This window comes from Vanessa cardui, chromosome 10, assembly GCF_905220365.1.
Source record: "Vanessa cardui chromosome 10, ilVanCard2.1, whole genome shotgun sequence".
In the NCBI taxonomy this organism is placed as follows: Eukaryota; Metazoa; Arthropoda; class Insecta; order Lepidoptera; family Nymphalidae; genus Vanessa; species Vanessa cardui.
The window spans coordinates 8,971,448-8,988,531 of record NC_061132.1 but is presented as its reverse complement, the minus strand read 5'-3'; the positions used below and the strand labels follow the sequence as shown (position 1 = coordinate 8,988,531).

At 34.5% G+C, this 17,084-nt stretch overlaps 1 protein-coding gene across 1 annotated transcript; it reads right to left on the bottom strand.

The window, feature by feature from the left end:
* Positions 1-8,466: 8,466 nt before the first annotated feature.
* LOC124532837 (phenoloxidase 1-like) lies at positions 8,467-16,990 on the bottom strand. The gene is made up of 12 exons (XM_047107939.1): positions 16,793-16,990; positions 13,858-14,053; positions 13,399-13,507; positions 13,053-13,179; positions 12,476-12,684; positions 11,588-11,840; positions 11,025-11,177; positions 10,807-10,941; positions 10,013-10,194; positions 9,525-9,667; positions 9,040-9,275; positions 8,467-8,884 (listed from the first exon to the last, which is right to left on the bottom strand). The coding sequence occupies exons 1-12, from the start codon at positions 16,901-16,903 to the stop codon at positions 8,654-8,656; spliced, it is 2,085 nt and encodes a 694-aa protein (XP_046963895.1). The 5' UTR covers positions 16,904-16,990; the 3' UTR covers positions 8,467-8,653.
* Between the last annotated feature and the right edge of the window lie 94 nt (positions 16,991-17,084).

The window sequence follows — 17,084 nt, the reverse complement described above, 5'->3', positions numbered from 1 at the left end:
GTTTGTTCTGTTCCTATAAATGTTAATGACATAAAAGGAGACACGGCTAAGCATACTACAATGGAGTCTGGAGTCCCAATAAATCAAAATAAAAAAATATATAGACTAGCGACCCATACCTATTGGGCTTGGATTTGATGGAATTTATTAATAAATAAAATAAAATGAGAAGTGCACTTATTAAAAAAATTAAGTACGTTTTTTTTTATTCCCTACTAGTTTATAAAAGTATTTGATGAATAATTTAAAAATGGGCTTATCTTAAAAAATTACTTTCTCGTTTCTCCAACAAGGAGGTGGAGGGAAATTCGTGTCGACAGATACGACACAGTTTTGACTATATTTTATACAATTGATGTATATAAATTAATTAATATGTTTTTTTTGGCATTGTTTATTTACTTGTATTTATAACTTTCTTTATTATAGTATTGAGTAAAATATTATTTATTCAAATTAACGTGACATCATTTAAAAAACCTATTTACCACGATTTTTACCAAGGAAATATTGTAATAAACAATAAAAACATGATAACAATTAAAAACTAAATAAAAATAAACTTGGTGATAGGGCTTTGTGATAGCCCGTCTGGGTAGGTACCAACCACTCATCAGTTATTCTTCCGCCAAATAACAGTACTCAGTATTGTACTCACTATTGTCGTGTTCCGGTTTGAAGTGTGAGTGAGCCAGTGTAACTACAGGCACAAGGGACATAACATCTTAGTTCCCAAGGTTGGTGGCACGATGTAAAGCAGCGTTTCTTAACCTCAGGTCGCGGGCGGTATTTGTGACGGGTCGCAGAAAAGTTTGAAAAGACATGGTGAACACCGTAATCGATGTCATTCTTGAATCGGATCGGAACGCAATAAGTATTATGAATGCGGGAGGAGGGAGGTGTGAACAGCACCAGCACAAACAAAAGTCTATGCGAGTTCCTATCAACTCGCATAGACTTTTGTGCTAAAATCAAGGAAAGAAATCCAGACGTTTTTACAATTAACTACTTTTAGCATAGAGAGAACTTGGCTACACGAGATAAGCAGCCAGATCTACACCGGGTATTACAGGACGTAATCAAAATTATAAACTTCATAAAGGAACGCGCTTTAAACTCCCGGATATTTCGATTAATGTGCGAAGAAATGGTTTCAGCTCACCAGCATCTATAGTACCATTCAGATATCAGATGGTTATCCCGCGGAAGGATTTTAGCTAGAGTTATTTCTCTTAAAACAGAAATACAAACATTTTTTAATAAATAAAAAACATGAAACTCTCATCTCTTCAATGACAACAACTGGACTTCAAAATTGCTCGGTGTGCTCAGCAAGGCGAGACAGTATTTCACGTCGGACCATCGCCTAAAACTTTACAAGGCGCAAATTCGGCATCAAATGGAGTACTGCTCTCACCTGAGGGTGGGTGCTCCTCAGTACCAGCTCCTTCCATTTGACCGTATTCAACGTAGAGCGGCTCGAATAATCGACGATCAAGCCCTTTCCGATCTCCTTTGGCTTTGCGTAGAGATGTTCGAATACTCTGCATTTTCTATCGAATTTTTCACGGGGAATGTTCCGAGGAATTGTTCGCATTAATCCCTGCTACTGAATTTCACCTTCGGACATCTCGTCAAAATTCGAAATTCACCTTGAGGTCCGAAAATCCGCAACAGCGCGATTTCTTAGACATTTTCTGCCTCGCACAACCACTTTGTGGAACCAGCTTTCGCCGGCGGTTTTTCCGAACCGATACGACATTGGAACCTTCAAGAAAAGAGCGTACTCCTTTCTTAAAGGCCGGCAACGCACCTGCAAGCCCCCTGGTGTTGCAGATGTCCATGGACTGTCGTAGTCGCTTTCCATCAGGTGAGCCTCCTGCTCGTTTGCCACCTATGTCATAAAAAAGGCTCTGCTGCCATTTCCAACTACATATTTGTGTGAAGCAGGATTTTCGTGCCTTGCTGTTTAAAAACCAAGCACAGAAATAGACTGGATCCTCAGCCTGACATGCGGTGTAAACTTTCAATAAATTTAACTCCACGTATAAATCTCCTTTGTTCAAAAGTACAGCACCAGGATAGGCACTAATACAATTAGTGATGCTAACACCCAGCTTTTTCACCACTTTTTTACACATTTTATTTGTTCGACGCATTGAAATGAAATAATTTTAGCTTGGATTTTTTGTAATTTAATATTTATTTCATTTCTATTAGCACTCAATAATAAACTCCTATTATTTTAATATCACTGGAACATAAATGAAAAGTCAGGGTCAGGGTCGCAGCCTTAAAATATATTTGCATTTTGAGTCACCAGCCAAAAAGGTTAAGAACCGCTGATTTAAAGGATAGTTAATATTTCTTACAGCGTCATTGTCTATGGATGATGCTGACCACTTACCATCCGGTGGTCCATATGCTCGTCCACCAACCTATACCATAAAAAAATACTAAAAAGTATAAAGCTAGTTTTCCTGGTTTTTGTGTTTTTCTTTATAAGTCTTGATGTTAGTGTTAGTCAAAATTGTTCGTTTTACTTGAATTTTTATATGTTATTTAGAGTATATTTTTATCTTGTAAACAAATATAAAAATCATTAGAAAAATAATATAAAACATTAAACGCACAGTATTTTTTTGTGAATTTATAGTCTTACCATGCATAATTGGAGACAGCTTTGCCCAAAAATCAAGCGGCTTGAAGTGTTTTTATTTTACCCACAGTCTAATGTCAATCAATTTCTGTTAATGTTTATACGAATGCGACATTAGACCATTAAAACGTAATTCTGGTTAAAAATAAAAGAAGACTTATAGGTGTAATTATATAAAATGTTAGGCTAAAGAAGTTTGGTATCGCACAGTGTAATTTCTACAAGCTCATTCAGACATATATTTATATTTTTACTTAACAGATTGAGTACACTTTGCTTTGCTTTTATAATGATCCAATACATTGGCCAAACGTTAGAGTAACGATTTAATAATATACATATGAGTTCGTCTCATATAAGAAATATAACAGTAACTGCAGTTTGATCATCCTCTAGGTATAAATATGCAAAAAATATAATCATCTCTTTTAATTATTTATGATAGGTATTTAATAAAAAATATTTAATACGTATCGATAGTTTCCTAATGGATTGGTGGTACATCCTTCAAGAGTCTTCCGTCAACATTCGTCATAGCTTCTTAATGACTAAATTTTGTCTTTGAATCTTAATTATATCAAGTTGGGGCGTTTTCCTCAAATTTAGATGGATGAACAAACATGTATAGATTTATACAGGGTTATTGGTCATTCGACGTACATCGAATAGGAGTTGATAGGGGTGACTATTTGCAATAATTTCAACCCCCATATCATATGCATTATCCAAAAGTGTACCATTTTTAAATTATCACGTTTTTTAGCTTTTTTCAAAATTTGTCAAATATGCGCTCTCTTTTTCCACAATGGTCCACAGGCTTTTTTTTTTTCAAATAAGATGTGACTCCTGAATCTGCATTAAGGACTATTATATCTTCGTGAGGAAAATGATAAGGATAGAATCCTGCATGATGCACTGTAGAACATGCTGTGTGTACTGTGCAATGTTGTAGAGTTATAGTTTTTTAGAGACTCGCTTATTAAAACTTTATTTAGGCTGTATTACAAAATGGCTATATTACTTATAATTTAGCTATTGAACTGTTTATGTAATTAAATTTTATCTTAAACTTGTATTAAGAAAATAGGTTAGTAAGATTTTTTAGATTGGATATTATTTTGAATTAATATTGTGGGAATTTTCATTTCGGAAAACCATAAGAGAACTTGGCTTTAATTAACTTAAAGAATTGTACAAAGTAAATTAACAATAAATAAAATTTGTAACATTAAATCTTTAGGGATTTATAAATAACGTTTAGGGAAGTTTTAAGTTTTTCATAGGGGGAACATTATCTGTGAGCGGGTATCACTACCTCATCAGTCATCTCATAACTCATTGTCATTTCTTGTTTGTTCCCGAGCTTCACCCTAGTCGCCCGAGTCGGTCATATTAAATTAATTTAAAATCTGTAACTTTCACATTTCGTGTTTATTTAGATTTACTAATTGAAAAGAAAAATCACCTGCATTAGCGTATAGGTAAGTCTACATATTCGTGATAAATTTATTTATGTTTAGGTACGAAGAGGTTAAGCATTACCATGTGGTCAGTCGTTTAACCTATTACAACTTATTTTGCATTAAGAAGGATTACCCAAACAAATATTTAGATTTCTCGGGTTCACGATAAGATTACACAGGCTAAATATTTGTAAATCAAAGATCGATAACACGTTTTTATCTATCGACGGAAGCGTCAGTAAACCTCAAAAGATAATATGATGACAAAAAACACGAGCCGAAATGTGTTTGTATGAATAACACATGATTTTTAATGATAGGGCTGAAATATGCAATCCTAATAAAAATACGTACATTATATAATACCCAATAATTAAACATATGTGTATTTAAATTTACAGGACACGGATGTAGAAACCGGCAGCGATTTGTCTATATATTATAGGTGAGATTTGATTTGATTATTGTTGATTATAAGATTAAAGAAATTGGATTACGTTTTAAATTTAGAATGATGATAAAAAACACGAGCCGAAAATGTGTTATTATGATAACAAAATGATAAGTAATGATAGGTCTGACTTATTTCAAGTCATAAGATTAAGATATGCTTCTATTATCATTTACTCAATACTGATTTTAATTCATCAGGTATATCTTAAAAGGCGTGTAGCGGTGGGTAAGATAAATTGACTTTTATATGTGGTTATTTTTAAGATTTATAATAAATATACTATTTTATATAGAAAAAAAATGCACAATTCTATGTTGATAATGTCTTATTAATTCCTTAATAATCTGATTTAATTTAAACAAATTTTTCATTATTATAAAAATCAATCATTGCCACACATCCTATGAAAGTTACATTTTACCGTATAGCTTAAATAAAATTTACTTTAAAATGTTACAACTCTTAAACTCTTACAGTGGAAATAAATATTTCATTAATTTTTTATTATAATTTTATCATTTAATAAAACATGAACCTTATATAAAGTAGTTTATTGTTCCGTTCATAGCAAAATTAAATAAAGATTTTTGGTGTAGTTAAAATTGTAGGTCGATGATTTATTTGATTGTACTTATGTTCAAATACTTCTAGTATTTATGTGTATTCATTATGAAATTGTTTAAATGTTTAAGAAATCTGCCATTCTATATTTTGTAATTTATATTAAATGTTGAAAAATATAATCAATAAAAATATATTTTATAATTGAAATGTGTATTTATTTTTATATGATCTCATTGATATTTATTTGTTATAATTTAAAGGGCAATGAACTTGTGACTAAATATTAATTAATACTAAAGATTTATTAACATTAGGTGATAACTTTTCATTATTTTTACAAATCCACTATGGATGTTACTTATCTGAAATAGTTAATTTTATTTATTTAGCAATTATTGTTTTTTTACATTAATAGATTCCCAAGATATCACTAATTCAACATTTAAATAAATAATTTGCATGGCTTTGTCCACAATATCACCAATATCATATACATATAATATATATGTCCTAGATATTGCGATTCGAACACTTAACACTGTTCGATTAAATTGCAGACTACTCATCTGATTTTAGTTTGGATTCACCATACATTTAGTTTGGCCGTGCATGGAGGTGCTATAAAATATTGATACTTAGATAATTTAAAAATCCAAATCAAAATATGAATTATGATTTAATTAATAATTCAGTTGGCACATAATTGCAATTTGAATAGAACTATGTAGATATCTAAATAGCAGTAAAATTTGCTAAAATCCTTTAAACATCAGTATTTTTTTTGAGTATGTATTAATATATATATTATTGTATTAAATGAAGTATAGATAAAGTATGATAGTAAAATAAATAAATGTGGAAACTCGTTTCATTTGTTTAGTATTTGCTAACCCATCTGATTAGAGAGAATTGAGAGTGTTCTGTGTTTTCTCACCCTGTAATAAGTCAAGATTGTTTCGCTGATCTTTCTCAAGTTAATCATCGGTCATGACATTTTTTTTATTGAGTTTATAATTAAGCAGGGCCGCCGTAAGCGGGTGTGCGACGCGTGCATCGCACGCGGGCGGCACGTCCAGGGGGCGGCAAATTGAGCAATTCATCACGTACCTACTTCAAGTCATTATTATAATGCCCACAAATCCTTAAGTAAAATAAATTATTCAAAGCATGGAAAATATTTTACTGAGTGAAGTTAAAAGTCCGTCGTCTGTTAACCTATGAAAAACAGTACTCTCGAAGTTAGGAGAATCCCCTTTAAGCTTCCTTCTCAATTGGTACATTAGGTATCATGACACCTACAAGTAACTGCAGTTACTTGTAGTAGGGCGTTGTCGTAGGGCGGCTTTAAGGGTATCTCGCCGTCAGGTACATTGGTGGTCGCGGGAAAAAGCAGAGCTACGGGTGACGTCGAACCGGGCGCAAAGGTCATACGTTCGCTGTTGCAGGCGCAACGTGCTCAACACAAACTTAGAGGGGCAGCTGTGGGCCGCACATCGCCAGTTGAAAAAGTTTTTTTTTTTATGACATAGGTTGCCAACGAGCAGGAGTCTCACCAGATGGAAAGTGACTACCACCGCCCATGGACATCTGCAACACCAGGGGGCTTGCAGGTGCGTTGCCGGACTTTAAGAAAGGAGTACGCTCTTTTAAGAAGAAGGTTCCCATGTCGTATCGGTTCGGAAAAACCGCCGGCGAAACCACAAAGTGGTTGTGTGAGGCAGAAAATATCTAAGAAATCGCGCTGTTGTTTTCGGACATCAAGGTGGTGCGGGTGAAACTTAGAATTTTGGCGAGATGTCCGAAGGTGAAATTCAGTAGTCGGGATTAATCCGAACAATTCTTCGGAACATTCCCCGTGAAAAATTCGGTAGAAGATGCGGAGTGATCCAACATCTCTACGCAAAGCCAAAGGATCAAGAGATCGGAAAGGGCTTGATCGTCAATAACTAGAGCCGCTCTACGTTGGATACGGTCAAAGGGAAGGAGCTGGTACTGGGGAGCATCCGCCCAGATGTGAGAGCAGTACTCCATGTGAGGCCGAATTTGCGCCTTGTAAAGTTTTAGGCGATGGGCTGACGTGAAATACTGTCTCGTCTTGCAGAGCACACCGAGCTTTTTGGAAGCCAATTTGGCTTTGCCTTCCAATTGACCACGGAACTAAACGAGGCTCGAAATATCAACGCCAAGTATTCCGATACTACCTGTAGCGGCTATCGGGATGTTCACAAATCGTGGAAATACGATAAATGGTGTTTTTTAAAGAGGTTAGCGCGCAGGCGTCTTTTCTGGGTTGAAATGGACATGAATAATTTAGCCGGCCCCAGTTCGAGACTTCGTTTAACGCCTCACTCTTGCTCTCAACTGCTTTAGCCCACCGGCCGACCGACCCCGACGAAAACTGTACTGGCGGTCGCTAATCAGCTGGTTTTCCTCTAGATACCGCAGGAGCTGGCAGTTAATAAGGGACTCCATTATCTTGGAGAGCAAGGAGGTGATGGCTATAGGCCTATAATTGGACGGATCTGAGAGGTTGCCTTTTTTAGAGATCGGAGGCACCAAAGCAGTGTTCGAGGAGTTCGGGACGACACCTAATGCGTAGGGTTACCGACGAATTTATAACCGATTGAAAAGACGCGTTAAGACCGGTGCCAACTCAGGAGCACATGTCCGTAGCACGATTGGAGGTATGCCATCGGGTCCACTCGACTTGTGAATGTCGAAGGAAAGAAGTGCTTTCCGAACTGCACTTTGCCGAAATTTAACCTCCGGCATCGTCGTAGCCGCAGAGATGAGCCTACGGTCAGGACGTCAAAAACGATCTCGTGACGCCCCCCGAAAAGACGGAGTGGGATGATACCGATGGTTTTTTAATGGGTATACCCCCGCCACCCAGCTCATGTGGAGGAATGGTTATCGTTAATAACGTTATCAGCAAAAAAAGGGCGGCATAATTTGTGTGTGTAATTTGTGTGTCAAAAAGTGCAAGTATTGCACGCGGGCGACAAAACAGCTAGCGGCGGGCCTGTAATTAAGTAATGTGAAAATGTTGCATATCATATCATTATTATTTTTTAGTGCATATTCATTTTCTTTTTAAACAGTTTATTGGTTGAAGTCTGCTTTTTTTGTTAATATTTGTATTTATTTTTTCTCAGTCTTATCCTAAGCAATAGTCCTATATAGCTTTTTCTTGGCTTGCAAATTGCAATCATGTAAGCAAACCTTCGTTTTACATATTCGTCTCGGCAACGAGAGCTTGTATCTAAGTATAACAGAATGTAAATGGGACTTAAAGTGAAGTTTACCTTATATGAGAAAAGACAAAGTCATTGTTATTTGCTTATTTATTTAATTAACGTTATAATAATTGGGTCACATTAAACTATAGTTGTTAAATCTATCTATATTATGTACAATACTTAATAATTCACTAAAACTTAATCTATTAGCCTTTCTTTTTTAAAATGTATAAAATTATTTAAATTGTAAAAATTTATTAACTGACGAATAAGTCTATTTTGTTTTCGGGTTTCTCGGGTTCTGTTCGGTGACGTTCTGTAAACGGATGGTGACATCGACCAGAGCCATATTAGGAAGGATAAAGTCCTGAATGCTTGGAGCGCTGCTTGAAGGTCGGTCGAAGGGGTAGCCCATGTTACGTCTGTCGGGATATAGCCGGTCCTTCAATCCGCAGAAACTGGATGCTTCCACGCAGCTCATTTCGGATCCATCAGGGTTGTTTACCTAAAATGATTTTATCGTAATTTTTAGCTTTTCTTTTATATAAGTCTTGACATATTCATTTCTTTTTTATTTCAATGGAGTTAAAGAAATATAAATATAATATTTATAATAAAGATCATTAAGGAACGCCAAAGAAATATTATTGAATAACTTACACTGTCCAACTCATAATTAGATAGCATAACGAAGAGGTCATATAGCATGCCGGGCTCGGTGCCGCGCGGCACCAGCATGTGCTGTGGCCAGCCGCAGCCGCAGAAGTTGAAGCTGGCGAGGGCTGGAGCCCGCGCGTCTGCACCCTGAGCGGATAGGTCGCGGAACGTCTGCTCGAAGGGAATTGTTAAAACCGATTGCGTTGATTTGCGAGTGATTGTGTTCTTTCCGGCATTTACTGTAAAAAAAGCACGTCTTTTTTAAACTGTAATATGTTCGCTTAACGTTGTCATTAAGCATTTTTGTACGATTTTACATATCTGAAGCGACCTTCGCACTGATACATTTTGAATATAAGTAATATAGGACTAATAGCGCTAAACAACATCAATAATGCTTTAATAAAATATTCTGTCATGAAACTTGTGGATAAGCGATAACATATGTATGTGTAATATGAATATAATAGATAGGTAACATTACTTACGTGGCACTACAAATCTGTCCATTTCAATGAACATTTTGCGTTGATCGGCGAGAATCCACGGTAAATTACGTTCATCATACTTCGGAGCCATGAATATACGAACTGTAGCACGTCTAGCACTTCCTGTGTTGTTTACGTCGATTCTGGCAAATAATGTTTTATTTCAAATGTTAACAAATATAGTAAATACAATGTTTTCGGAATATTTGTCTATGAATAATTACAATATTTCATAAACTTTAAAAGTTCCAAAATATTCAGACAAGAATTTGAATTTCTTGCCTGATTATTTACTGTCAAGCTTTTATAGGATTTAATTACTGCTTTAAGAAATTTTTATTCATTTATACATATGAATTTGGTGCCTTTGATGTATAATTTCTTTTAGTTGGCTTTTCTATGCTATGCTTTAATTTACAATCGAAATTGTTAGGTTTATTCAAAACGTTGGTTGGTTAGACGGTAGGAAATATTTCGTTTCAACTCACACGTATTGGAAGGGGCGATGGTTGAGATGTGTAAAACGGACGTAGACCGGTCCGCGGTCGGAGAAGTCTAGTCCACGCGAGAGGTCCACATCGCTCTGCATCCAGTACGTGTTCAGGGTGTTCATCTCTCCGGTCGCACTTTCCACTCGAACTGACGATACCTGAACACCTGGATTCTCCAACTGTTATAAAGAACAACAATGGTTATTTAAACGTATCTTCCTATAGCTATTACTTTGTTTTGCGCTCACAATTATATTTAAGAAATATAAGAGTGTAAATCGAATATTCTTATTTTTATAAATGTTTTCTGCGACATTTTTTGCGCTGTTTTTGGGTTTTGGATATATGCAATGATGTTTTAGTGAACAGATATGTTATTAACGCGCAAAAAATAAAGACTAGAAAACGTCCTAATTGGGACGTTTGCCTTTAGTCGTTTTCATCATAATTATGCCAGTAATACGTTATAATACATCATAATTACGTAGTAATACGTTTTTCGTAATTAAAACATCTAGCTATCCCTTTTCCTTATTGTTTTTATCAAGCTCCATCATCCTTTTTACTTGTAACGAAATTTAAAATAAACGGTCCCCGGCGCGGCACACATTTTTCTGTTGTTTAGTATGGGTATAACATATCTGTTTATTAGAATATCATTGGATATATGTAAATAATTTTTTTTTTTATCAAAGCTTGTATTTTCTATATCCCAAAATAATCCATTTCAACACATTTTCTGGATTAAAAGGATATTTTTATATGTATATCAATCGAATTACTATAATTACCTCTGAACGTGTGTATGGTCTGACGTTAGGAGACTCTTTGAAACGTTGGAAGAGGTCATCGACAAACGCGTGCCAACGGTAGAAGAATGGATCCCGCATATTAGTCGCTTCATCTGATATCACGTTGAACGATTCCTATTTGGAAAACAATGATTTGTAAATTATACAACATATCGTAACATCATGTTGATTGAAAAATTGACTATAAGTTATCTTACAAGGTAACGGTTCGTAGGATCATGCATATAGCCTGCGAAATTGTGTCCGTTGTTGTGTAGCGAACCGTAGTACTCCCTATTGGGGGACAAGATGCTGGCCTCGATAATGTTTCCCAGCGTGTCGATATCCAAAGGCATAGTTGATCCGTTAGGCTGTGGAAGATATGAAATATAAATTAATCACCTATTGATAATGTCAGTTTCGAAAGCAGTGATTATAAACAAGCAACTTTTTCACGTAGGTTTAAAATAAATACTAAAGGAGATTTCTAAATACAATAGTTTCTTGCGCAATTTGCCCGGTGTTGTTAAAGATCATATAAGTCATATCAATGGCTATATTACATCATTATTCGCATGGAATTATCTCATTTATTTAGGACAGTTAATACTTTTTGTAAATTGCACGATATAACTATTCTCTAGATTGCTATTTAACAATAGCATAGATTTGGAATAAAACAGCAATTCTTTTAATTACGATAACTTCGAAAAGTTGTTAATCTTTGTATTTCATTAGTAAATGTGATTTTAAAAAGAGCTCGTTTAAAATACAAACTAACCAGCCTAACAAGACCTGTTGAGATAGCTTCCTCAATATTTCTCCTCCAGCGATTCATATCCGCGAGAGTCACAACAAGTCCGTCCACAGGCCGGTTTAGGTCATACCAGCGCATGTTGGCCTGTCGTGGCGGCCAGCCACGAGATGTCGTCAGACTGTCCAGCTTAGGAAAGTAAGCTTCAGGTATGGGTTCGCTGAAGTTGCTGAACTTTTTCACTCTTGCCAAGGAGTTCGCCAGACGTTCGCCATTATACCTTAACAAATGATAGAATAAAATACCTAGTTAAAAATAAGTTGCAGTTGTTAATTATATCCAATGGAATTAGTGATATGGAAACAAATAGTGACTTTGAGTTTAGTAGTATTATTTTATTTTTACTCAAGTGTGGCAAATTAACATAAGGAGATATAAAAATAGTCTTGCGTCTAGGACATCCCATCAGAATAGTAAAGGAAAAAATACGACAGGTAAAAGTACTTGGGTCCGTCAGATTATTGTATGGGTTGGTATTTAGATGAGAATACTTGAGCGTGACGTAAGTAAGTGGGACAGTCGTATAAAAAAAAAACAACATAAAATCGAAGCCGAAGTAATAAAACTCGACACTAAAGTTAGAGCGTCTCACTGCAGTGAAGGGTGTTTTTCCCATACAATATTGACGAACATAAGGTTTACAGTTCTTTTTATAAATTTAGTAAACATTATATTTTATATGTTTAAATATTATCTCTGAAATAGTATACAGGCTGAAATTCTAATAACAATTTAGGGGCTCACTTTTACACGAAAATCTTATTTTAGTTCCGTAGTCTGAATAATCTAAGAATATCGGTTTTTCTCGTATAGTGTTAAGTGGAATGTAAATTGTTATAATTGTTATAAATGTACCTGGCAATAACTTGTTGATGCATATAGAAAAACAATTCCCCGCGGCGATCCTTCGCGACAATTTCTCTTTGGTTAGAGGTAAATGGGTACACCAGATGCCAATGCCAGTGATGAAGATTAATGCCAATATCTTCTCGGAAATAAGCCAGCCGATGCTCGATATCCAAGTCAGTTGCGGTATAATCTCTTGGAATTATAATCGGGATACGCTGTAAACAAGTGTTTAATTTTTAAATTATCTATTTGTGGGTATTATATATTATTGATACATGTACAAGGCTTCTTCTTTAGAGGAGAGTGATAATCCAACATGCGGATACAATTCGACTTGGCGCATACACACATTTAATACGTGCTCGTTTCTCGAGGTGTTTCCTTCACCGTCAAGTACTATATGAAAAATATTAATTTTTACAAATTGACAAATGCAAATTTTGTATCTCTGGGGTTCGAATACACAATCTTTATATGTATAAGTATTTCTATGAGTCACGTGATCTTAGATGTAATTTCCTTTGAACAATTTAATCTTTGGTAGATAATACACATCGATTTTAATTTAAATAAAGTCTCTTACAGGAGCTTCTGTGGCACGAGCGGCTACTGTGGCTGTCTCACGAGCTTGAGTGAATACTTGGGAGTCAACGAATTTCGAAGGGAAGGTTTCAGCAAAGTTTTGAATCGGTACATTTTGAGTGTCAGGTCTGTAATGAGGTTTTACAAAAGTTATTTACTACTAATTCGAAGACTCTTTTTTATTAAAACAGATGAAGTTCATAAAACTTAAATTAGAATATGTAGCGGCTTCCAGAAGAAGTTTTAATATATATATTATATATAAGTAGTTGCGCGTTATAATTGTGACAAACCAGGATTTGTTTAATGTTCTTGTTTTGAAATAAGTAACGAGCGAAGCAACTGACCTGTGCATCAATGCCACAGAGTAGCAGTAGTTAAATAGTTGAGGATTTAAATTGACTCTTGCGTACACACACAATGACAGTAAATCTTGAAGTTGATTCTCAGGAACAGCTAGAAAAAATATAAGCAGAGGTACAAGTTATTTATTGTTAAAAAAAAACATTATAAAATTTATATAGATATAAAATACGAATAATTTACTATAAGCTAACCTAATAGAATGGAAAGAGTTAAATCATTAATCATGATAGGTATAGTCAAAATAATCAATCATGAATAAACTTCTAAACTGGTGGTTTATTAACGTTATGGTATTTTTGAAAGTGAATATTTAATTTATTTTCCTATAGCAAGTCCTTATGATGTATTACTCTGTGTCACCCTCGCAATAATTCAAGTACAAAAAAGTGCGTTTGTTGATGTTAACTGTTACTTAATAATTTTGGTACTTTTTTTTTTACCTAAAAGTTCATCAATTACTTCATCAGCCATTTCTTGATGAGCTGGAAGTAGGATTGAGAATTCCGAATCCGTCGGCAGCTGTTTCGCTTTTTTGAATTTCGGCACTTTCCGCAACTCTTTAAGAGGTATAATTTCAGTTGCTTCCTCGCCAAAGCGGTTGTTGATCTCAATTCCATTACTTTTGTATTTGTCTCCCTGAAAATATTAAAATGATAATAATCACATCATTCGAATACATTGTTTATGTCCAGTAGAGCTATTCTTAAAAAAAAATCACGAAACTCTCAGCAGAAAAAGATTGTGCTTAAGAAAAATGATGTGTGATTTAGATACACTATATTATTAAAATAGTGTTATTATTTTATGTATACAACAACAACAAAAACAACAGCCTGTAAATTCCCACTGCTGGGCTAAAGGCCTCCTCTCCGTTTGAGGAGAAGGTTTGGAACATATTCCACCACGCTGTTCCAATGCGGGTTGGTGGAATACACATGTGGCAGAATTTCTATGAAATTTGTCACATGCAGGTTTCCTCACGATGTTTTTCTTCACCGCTGAGCACGAGATGAATTATAAAGATAAATTAAGCACATGAATCAGTGGTGCCTGCCTGGGTTTGAACCCGCAATCATCGGTTAAAATGCACGCGTTCTAACCACTGGGCCATCTCGACTCATATTTTATGTATAAAAAAACATATTAGTAAAAACTTTCTTTTACAAAAAACAAACACTTTTGGTGTCTAATATATGTAATTTAATTATTTATTTACTAACTGTGCCCGCGACGTTGTACGCGTTAGAAAAAAATATATTATTGTAGCCTAAATTACTCCTCATTATATCAGTTATTTGCCAGTGAGAGTCAGTGACAGTATTACTAGGCTGACTTTGTAAGGTTATGGTTAGGTATGTAGAGCTATACAAGCTTTCAAATAAAATTAGGTGAACAAATACAATTTAAGCTGTAGGCGGATAGTGGACAAAAATTAAAAAAAGACGACTTATTTTTCTTAACGTTTTTTTTTTAATATAATCAGCAAAAAATTTATATAACAGTGAAGTCTGTAAATATCACATCCTTTTTCCTCTCTTTTCTTCTACCACGCTCCAATGTTTGTAGACATATGTGGTAATATTTAATTTAAATATACTTATAGATTTCTTTACGATGAAGTATATTACTAATCAATTTTTATTATATTTGTAAGTTTCCTTACTATGAAGTATAAACACAAATTATGTAATCAAAAGCCAATGGTAATTAATGTTTTATTTTATCAACATAATATGTTTACTAGCCAAATTAAACCATAATAAGTATATCAGTATGTTTCATTGTTTATATGCTAACATTGATTTTCCCTTCAGTGTGGTTAATTAAATAGTGCTTTACCGTTTATTTTCTGGAAATTATCCTTATGCCTATTGAAGTAAAGTCCCGCGAAAAATGTTATTTATTGAAATAGGCTACAGGTTAATCATAAGCTCGTGCATTATTATCATGCGTCTTAACATACATATGTTGAATGCTATTATATTTTCCAAATTGTAGTATTTGCAAGAAGTAACTTATATCTTTATCAAAAGGTGATAATCTATATTAAAAGTTAAAAGCTATACACACGCTCTTCATAATAGAAATGGATATGCTATGACCAAAAGATTGTACCTCCAATCAGATTACTTTAAACTGAAATAAAAAAAAAAAAATTATAAAGAATGTTTGTCATTGTTATTTCGTTAAATAATTTGACAGATATTTACTTTTAGTAATTACCTAACTAACGAGCTCCAAATTAATGTGCGCCCGATTGCCGCAGCATCGTTTATTAGGTATTATATTTATTTAACCAATATATGGCTTCAAATTTTGACTAGTTTGTTAGGACTTGCTTATAAAATTCTTCGAACGAAGCTTTACCTTCTTGAATGAGTTAATAAAATGTTGCCTAAATCCTTCGGAGTTAAAGCTTGAATTATACCTACTACATTTCATCAAAATCAGATTCAGTTCAAGCCGTGAAAAGTTACTTTTTTATAATATTATTATAGAAGTATAGACTAATAGTTATATAGTATAACCTATGCCCTTTTTTGGGGTTTCAAGATTGCCTATTCCTTGCTTGAGACAGAGTTGCTGTGCCTAAGACGTAAGACGGGGCGAATGATATAAACCAAGTTTCTCAAGGAAGCACCACTGACGTGATCTCTCAATGATCTGCTATCAAGCAGACGGAGTAGATTTATTTTGTTGCAGCCTGAGTGAACTCACAATAATTGTTGCTTGGCATACACCATATACAATTTAGTTTAGTATAGTATTGTATTATAACATGGGAGCTGAGATGGCCCAGTGGTTAGAACGCGTGCATCTTAACCGATGATTGCGGGTTCAAACCCAGGCAAGCACCGCTGATTCATGTGCTTAATTGTACTTTATAATTCATCTCGTGCTAAGCGGTGAAGGAAAACATCGTGAGGAAAAAACCTGCATGTGACAAATTTCATAGAAATTCTGCCACATGTGTATTCCACCAACCCGCATTGGAACAGCGTGGTGGAATATATTCCAAACCTTCTCCTCAAAGGGAGAGGAGGCCTTTAGCCCAGCAGTGGGAATTTACAGGTTGTTGTTGGGTTATAACATGGATAGATATTTTAAATTTGTTTTTTTTATAAGTGCTGTAATATTGAATTGGGAAACAATCCTGTAATGATATATATAAAGTGTGGCATTATAAATAAATAAATATAAAAAACAATAACATAATATCAGTTTTTACCCAGATACTTGGAATTGCGATTCCACGCGTTCATCATTTATACAGTAATTATTACTTTTTTTAATTAAACAAAATATTTATCTAATTAACTTTAAATTTAAAACGAAATATATGTAAATGATGTCATATAAATATCTTATACTCACAAGATGCTGATCAGTAAGCTGGAACAGAGCTTTTCTGTCGCCTTTCAGAGAAACCATTGGCTCGCTCGGGCGGTCGAATAACAACCCAAAGCTATCAACGACGTTCACCATTTTGATACTTTTATATGTAACTACTATAATAAATTAAGAAACTTAATTAGCTCACTTCACAGAGTCTGTGAAGTGACTATAATGAAACTACCATCAATAGCCTTTTATAAATGTTTTCCTTAGATCCGAGTGCAAAAAATGTGCAATATGCAAACCGCATTAGCTGTGATAAAATAACTAT